The sequence below is a fragment of the Otolemur garnettii genome, unplaced genomic scaffold (genome assembly GCF_000181295.1).
Source record: "Otolemur garnettii isolate 467f Iridium unplaced genomic scaffold, OtoGar3 scaffold00055, whole genome shotgun sequence".
Lineage (NCBI taxonomy): Eukaryota > Metazoa > Chordata > Mammalia > Primates > Galagidae > Otolemur > Otolemur garnettii.
The window spans coordinates 6,491,241-6,499,320 of record NW_003852450.1 but is presented as its reverse complement, the minus strand read 5'-3'; the positions used below and the strand labels follow the sequence as shown (position 1 = coordinate 6,499,320).

General features: G+C 42.5%; 1 protein-coding gene across 1 annotated transcript in view; it reads right to left on the bottom strand.

Annotated features, from left to right (window-relative positions):
- Nucleotides 1-8,080, bottom strand: part of KDM5B (lysine demethylase 5B) — an 86,887-nt gene that overhangs the window by 54,021 nt on the left and 24,786 nt on the right. Inside the window, exons 2-4 of the mRNA XM_003792347.3 lie at nt 4,478-4,555; nt 2,860-2,982; nt 1,977-2,147 (exon numbers count right to left, since the gene is read on the bottom strand). Coding sequence (XP_003792395.2) covers nt 1,977-2,147; nt 2,860-2,982; nt 4,478-4,555 — 372 coding nt within the window. The remainder of the gene's footprint in view (nt 1-1,976; nt 2,148-2,859; nt 2,983-4,477; nt 4,556-8,080) is intronic.

Below are 8,080 nucleotides of genomic sequence, written 5' to 3'. Positions count from 1 at the left end.
TTCTAAGCTAAAAACCAAATTTACCTGGAATCAAGAAAGGACAGGGAAGAAAAAATACAAATGCTATGAAAACTTACAGGATTTAAGCATTTCAGATGCAATGTGTCTATATCAGGATAGGGTTTTGATTAGTGGTTTGCCCTCAGAAACTGTTACTATCATCCTACCTTTCTATGGCAAAAAAAAAAAAAAAATCAAATCTTTTGTTTTTGAGAATCTTCATTTGTCACCCTAGGTAGAGTGCCCAGGCGTCAGAACTCATAGCAACCTCAAATTCTTGGGCTCAAGTAATCCTCTTGCCTCAGCCTCCCAAGTAGCTGGAACTACAGGCACCAGCCCCAACACTTGGCTAGTTTTTGGTAGAGATAAGAACTCGCTCTTGCTCAGGGTGGTGCCTGTGGCTCAGTGGGTAGAGCGATGACCCCATATACCAAGGGTGGCGGGTTTGAACCAGCCCCAGCCAAACTGCAACAAAAAATAGCCAGGCGTTGTGTCAGGCACCTGTAGTCTCAGCTACTTGGGAGGCTGAAGCAAGAGAATTGCTTAAGCTCAAGACTCTGAGGTTGCTGTGAGCTATGACACCACAGCACTCTATCGAGGGTGACACAGACTATGTCTCAAAAAAAAAAAAAAATAATAAGGGTGGTGGTGCCCATAGCTCAGTGGGTAGGGCACCAGCCACATACATACACTCAGGCTGGTAGGTTTCAACCCAGCCCAGGCCAGCTAAACAAGAATTACAACTGCATCAACAAAAAAAAAATAGCTGGGCATTGTAGTGGGCACCTGTAGTCCCAGCGACTTGGGAGGCTGAGGCAAGAGAGTGGCTCAAGCCAGAGAGTATGAGGTTGCTGTCAGCTATGATGCCATAGCACTCTACCAAGGTTGAGCTAGTGAGACTCTGTCTCAAAATAATAATAATTTCACAAATATCCTTTTTGTAAGGCAATAAACATGGCTTCATAGGACCTACTATAAGAGGAACCTACTAGCAATTCACCATTGTAGAGTCTCTATCCTAAACTAATAACATTGTATCTCCTTAGAAATCTCAGCTAGCAAAAAAGAATACACAGTCAACTTATTTCACAGGTTGTAACTTTGCATGACAACCAGGAGTATTTTAAACTCATTAAAAAAAAAAAAAAACACCTGTCATGAAGTTAATACAGATTTCAGCTTCCCCCCTCCCCCTTGGAGACAGAGTCTCACTGTGATGCTCTCGGTAGAGTTCCGTGGCGTCAAAGCTCAAAACAAACTCCAGCTCTTGGGCTTAGGCGATTCTCTTGCCTCAGCCTCCCAAGTAGCTGGGACTACAGCCACCTGCCTTGACACCTACCTATTTTTTTTGTTGTTGTTGTTGCAGTTTGGCCAGGACCAAGTGCGAATCTGCCACCCTCAGTATATGGGGCCAGTATCTTAACTCACTAAGCCACAGGCGCCACCCAAGATTTCAGCTTTTGATAGTAAAAAAATTTCCTCCACAATCTTATTCATTTTGAAAACAAACTTCTAGCATAACTGCTCTCAAAACAGAACAAAAACACTGAAGGAAAAACTACAAAACTAGATTTTTTTTTTCTTTTCAGAGACAGAGTCTCACTTTGCCAGTCCTGGTAGAGTACCCTGGAGTCACAGCTCATAACAACCTCATTCTCTTGGGCTCAAGCAATTCTCTTGCCTCAGCCTCCCAGTAGCTGGGACTATAGGTGCCTGCCACAACGCCTGGCTATTTTTAGAATGGGGTCTTGCTTTAGCTCAGGCTGGTCTCAAACCTGTGAGCTGAGGCAATCCGCCCACCTTGGCCTCCCAAAGTGATGAGATCATAGGCGCAAGCCACCAAGCCCACCCTACAAAACAAGATTTTAGAATCTAAATGTCTTCTAAACACAATTAAGGCCTTTTTCATTTCCCTGAAAGATGATGTACCAATAAATGGTGAAATGAAATAGATTAAGGCTAGCCCCAAAACTTACCCTCAAACTGTCTCCAGAAAGGAATAAATTGTAGGGGTTGAGGATTCGTTCATAATGCCCTCTGATATGTGAGCCCACAGCTTTGCCAGGAGCAAACCCCATCTTGGTGGCAATTTTGGTCCATTTTCGGTCCTTGCAAACAACTGCAAATCCACCTTCTTCTGCAACTAACTGTTAAAATAGCAAAAGAAATTAGAAAAAGCTATATTGAAATAACTCCTGATTCTTCCTGCCTAGGTATGACTCTGAGAACCAAATGTTCTTGGCTTTAGTTACCTTTTAAAAATACATTTCCCAAGTAAAAGTGAAAAAATACATGCACTATTAATTTTAAGCTACCGAACTGAAACATCTCTTTTGGCAGCATGGTCCATAAACATTTTATCCTCCTCAAAGCTACTTCTCACTTTGCCAAAGCAGTCATCAGGGAAGAAAGACTAAGTTAACAATTAAATCTGCACTACAGAAAGGGATCAAGTACTTGGCTCTTTTCTATGACTTTTAAAATCTCCATAAAGAGTCAGAAGCATGGTAGCAAGTTTGACGGAAAGAATGCAGGCTTCAGAATTAAGTGAACCTGGTAATGAATTATGTTAGCCTTTTTAACTTGGTCAATTTTCTTTATCACCCTGAGCCTCAGGTTCCTTATTTGTAATAGCAGAAAGGAACAGACTGCAGGATTTTTATAAAGCCTGAAAATGACAAAAACAGGTAGCAGCAAAATATTTCCCAAGATAAGGCTGCCAGGCCTGAGAAGCAGAGCCTCCTACCCACCATTCAACTGAATTGAATACCTCACACAATAAGTTTATTTTTAGGCAAAGATCAAATTCATCCTGTCAGAAAGATTATTAAATAAGTAAGATTGTCATTAGTCCTTTACCTTATTAAGCTGAAACAAGTCTAAGATCTTCCTTTCCACATGTGGAATTTTCAGAGTACTTCCCTGTAATTCCCAGTATTTTGCAATCTGGTCCAAGAAATTCAATTTCACACGAGTTTGAGCCTAAATGACAAAAAATTGAGATTTAAACTCAATTAGCTTATTTTAAAGCTCCTGCTTATTACCTGCCCATATAATATTTTCGTTCTTAGACTATTTAAGTACAACAACCACTTTATGAATGAATTCAAAAGAGAAACAGCCTTCACAATGTATAACAGCCAAGGGAGTTAAACAGTGAGTAAACCCTTCTGTAACATAAGTAAGCACTCTCACTGAGACTTCATTTAAGTAATACTATAGGGCCAGGCAAGGTGGGAGACTGAGGCAGGTAGACTGCCTGAGCTCTCAGGTTCCAGACCACCCTGAGCAAGAGTGAGACTTCATCTCTAAAAATACATGGGTGTGGTGGCAGGTGCCTGTAGTCCCAGTTACTCAGGAAGCTGAGGCAAGAGAATTGCTTCAGCCCAAGAGTTTGAGGCTATTGTGAGCTATGACAGACACCATGGCACTCTATGTAGGGTGATAAAGATTCTGTCTCAAAAAAAAAAAAAAAGTAGAAGAAAAAAAAGGAAAAGAGAGAGAGAGAGAGAGAGAGAGATGGGCGGTGCCTGTGGCTCAAAGGAGTAGGGCGCCCGCCCCATATGCCAGAGGTGGCAGGTTCAAACCCAGCCCTGGCCAAAAACTGCAAAAAAAGAGAGAGAGAAAGAAGTACTTTATAAGCACAATTTCATGGGCAGTTTTTAGGTCTTTTTTATTTACTTATTTATTTTTTGAGACAGAGTCTTTGTATGTCACCCTCAATAGAGTGCCGTAGCGTCACACCTCACAGCAACCTCAAACTCTCAGGCTGAAGTAATTCTCTTGCCTCAGCTTCCCAAGTAACTGGGACTACAGGCACCTGCCACAACGCCGGCTCTTTTGTTGTTGTTGCAGTTGTCATTGTTGTTGTTGCAGTTGTCATTGTTGTTTAGCTGGCCTGGGCTGGATTAGAACCCACCACCCTCCGTGTATTTGACCGGCACCATAACCACTGTGCTACGGGCCCCGAGCCAGTTTTGAGGTCTTTTAAAAGTTGTTTAGAGATAAGGTCTCACTCTGGTCACCCAGGCCAGAGCATGGTGGCATCTCAACTCCCAAGTAAGCTAGAACTTATAGGAGCACACCACTAGACCCAGCTAATTTATTTTTTATAGAGACAGGGGTCTCACTATGTTATTCAGGCTGGTCTCAAACTCCTTAGCTAAAGCCGTACTCCTGCTTCAGATGCCCAAAGTGCTAGGATTAGAGGTGTGTGCCACCTCAGCCAGCCACAATTTCATGTTGTTGAAAATTCTGACAACTAAGCAAGCTTTTATGTGCCTAACTTAGTCTCTTAACAATTAGGTATTTTAAAGGTCTGTTCTCTACTAAAAAGGAATTTTTTATTGCTCAAACACAAATCAAAAAACAGATTTACTAATAATCTCTAACAATTTCAATATGCCCTAATACTTTCAAAGAAGGCCCATGAGCCCATCTGGAACGCAGGCAACCAGAACATTAGTGAGGATGTTACCTCTAATTCATTCAGCCTCTGGATACGTGGGGTAAAATGAAGTTTATCAACATCACATGCAAATGGTGGCTGCCAATCCTAGAAGAAAGCAAAAGCTCTTATTAGAAGAATTTATAGCTCTTTGACAGTTAAAAAATTGTTTTAAAATTAAAACCCAAGTGCTAGCTTCAGTGGCATATACACTAAAAATTAAAACTGAAGTAAACCCACTTCTAACAAAACAGAATAGAATATAGGCTAGGAGTTTCTCAACCTCCTTCCTACTACAACAGCATAGAGTATGTCTGAACACCCTTTCCCAAATAAATAATAGAGCCCATATAGACCTGTAGCTGACCCACTGAATAAATGTCACTGAGCCTCAACCCTCCTTTAAACAAAACACCAGTGATTTAGGCAAAAGAGACTTTGATTTCTCTTTTACTGTGGAAGCATCTCTGTATAAAACAGCTATACTGACCGGGCATAGTTCAAGGAATATATCCTCACTCTTAGCCTGAGCAAGAGCATGGCCCCCAGCCCAGCACAGTGTTTCAGGTCAGTAATCCCAGCACTCTGGGAGGCCTACGTATATGGATCGCCTGAGTCAGGACTTTAAGACCAACCTGAGCCAAGAGTGAGACCCCATCACTAAAAAACAGTCAGATGTTATGGCATGTACCTATAATCCCAGCTACTTGGGAGGCTGAGGCAAGAGGATCACTTGAGCCTAGGAGTTTAAGGATGCTGTGTGCTATGACGCCATGGCACTCTAACTAACAGTGGTAAGAAAGTAAGACTCTGTCTCAAATAAATAAATAAATAAATAGAGCGAGATCCTATCTCTACCAAAAATAAAAAAACTAGCGGGGTATTATGGTAGTGTCTGTAATCCTAATACTCAGAAGTCTGAGGCAGGAGGATCACTTGAACCCGAGAGTCTGAGGTTGCTGTCAGCTAGGCTGCCATCACAGCACTCTAGGCTGGGTCAATATAGCGAGACTCTGTCTAAATAAATAAATAGGGTGGCACCTGTGGCTCGGTGAGCACGACGCTGGCCCCATATACCAAGGGTGGTGGGTTCTAACCCGCCTGGCCAAACTGCAACAAAAAATAGCTGGGCGTTATGGCGGGTGCCTGTCGTCCCAGCTGCTCGAGAGGCAGAGGCAAGAGAATCACCTAAGCCTAGCAGTTGGAGGTTGCTGTGAGCTATGATGCCACAGCACTCTACCAAGGACTATAAAGTTAGACACTGTCTCTGAAAAAAAAAAAAATTCATTTATTTGCCGGGCGTGGTGGCTCACGCCTGTAATCCTAGCACTCTGGGAGGCCAAGGTGGGTAGACAGCTTGAGCTCACGAGTTTGAGAGCAGCCTGAGCAAAAGCAAGACCCCATCTCTACTAAAAATAGAAAACCTGGGCAGCACCTGTTGCTCAGTGAGTAGGGCACCGGCCCCATATACAGAGGGTGGCAGGTTCAAACCCAGTCCCAGCCAAACTGCAATAAAAAAATAGCTGGGCATTGTGACAGGCGCCCATAAGTCCCAGCTACTCGGGAGGCTGAGGCAACAGAATCGCCTAAGCTGAAGAGCTGGAAGTTGCTGTGAGCTGTGACGCCATGGCACTCTACCCAGGAGGATGGCTCGAAACATAATAATAACAATAATAAATAATAAAAGTAAAAATAAAATAAAAATAGAAAAACTGAGGCAGGAAGATCTCTTGAGCCCAAGTTGCCGGTTGCTGTGAGCTATGATTCCATAGCACTCTACCCAGGGCAACAGTTTGAGGCTCTGTCTCCAAAAAAAAAAAGAAAAGTCCACTTATTTTCCTTAGCACTCAAAAATGTATTCCTTTGGAAGTCAATTAAATAGAAAGTTGAAAATCCGAAATCCTTAGAGGCCTGAGAAACATCAGGTAAATATTTTCCTCAGTCTCAGCTCTAACCTAGCAACAACTTAACGCACATTTAAGAGAGAAATGTTTCAAAGATAAACTATTGATCCATGTGAGAATAAACTTCCAAAAGGCACTAAAGATTTTTCCCCAAAATGCTATGAAAATTCACTGTGTAGATGATCCCTTATTAGTATCTACATATGTAATATATTAGAATGCATTTTAATCTGTGTAATTATAGAGAGTCTGTCATCATTCTGAGATCCGATAATTAACATAATGTAAAGTATACTCTCTACAGAAGCTACACAAGCTAGTTCTGATTCCCTGAAGACAAAACCAATTAGAAATCAGTGTCAAAGGCACATTCTTGTTAGTTTACAAAGAATAACACTAACAACTAAAGCATTTTAAAAATTGTGTATGTTGGGTGGTGCCTATGGCTCAAGTGAGTAGGGAGGCAGCCCCATATACAGAGGGTGGCAGGTTCAAACTAGTTCCAGTCAAACTGCAACAAAAAAAAGTGAGGTGTTGTGACAGGTGCCTGTGGTCCCAGCTACTCGGGAGGCTAAACCACAGGAGTTGAAGGTAGCTGTGAGGTGTGACACCACGGCACTCTACCAAGGGCAATAAAGTGAGACTCTGTCTCTAAAATAAATAAATAAATAAAAATCAGAAGGATCAGCTCATGACTATAATCCCAGCACTTTGGAAGGCTGGAGTGAGAGGATCGCTGAGGCTGGGAGTTAAGACCAGACTGGGCGGTTCAGCGACTGTGGCTCAAGTGGCTAAAGCTCCAGCCACAAACACGTATGGTGGCGGGTTCGAATCCAGCCTGGGCCCACCAAAAACAACAATGACGGCTGCAACCAAAAAATAGCCGGGCGTTTTGGAAGCCAAGACAGAGGTCTCCACAAATATTAAAAGGAAAAGGCCAGACATGATGTTATTTACCTGAAGTCCCTGCTATTAGAGATTGGGTAAGGCAGACAGACTGCTGTGAGATAAACTGGGACACCATGGCACTCTAGCCTGGGTGACAGAGCAAACTGTCTCAAGCCAAAAAACAGAGAAATTAAGATTGAGACTTTTTAAAATGAATTAATCTCTTTAGTGTTTAATGCATTGTTTTATAAGTATTTCAAAATCTCTAAAAATGTCTTGTTTAAGAGAAATAAGCTAGATTTCAATTTCTTCTGCAATCAGTTGTAGTGTATTTTGATTAAAAGTATATGGGCGCCTGTGGTCCCAGCTACTTGGGAGGCTGAGGCAGGAGACTCGCTTGAGCCCAGGAGTTGGAGGTTGCTGTAAGCTGTGAAGCCACAGCACTCTACCAAGGGGGATAGCCTCAGGCTCAGTCTCAAAAAAAAAAAAAAAGTATATGAAGAAAATCTGGTAATATTTAGTTGAAATAGATACAGATGTTTCACAAAGATATTTAGTTGAAAAGCAGAAATTGTCAACTTGGCTCAGGTGCTTGTAGCTCAGTGGTTAGGGCACCGGCCACATACACTGGAGCTGGCGGGTTGGAACCCAGCCAGGGCCTGCTAAATAACAATGACAACTACAACCAAAAAATAGCCGGGCATTGTAGTGGGCACCTGTACTCCCAGCTACTTGGGAGGCTGAGGCAAGAGAATCACTGAAGCCTAAGAGTTTGAGGTTGCTGTGAGCTGTGACACCACTGCACTCTACCCAGGGTGACAGCTCGAGGCTCTGTCTTAAA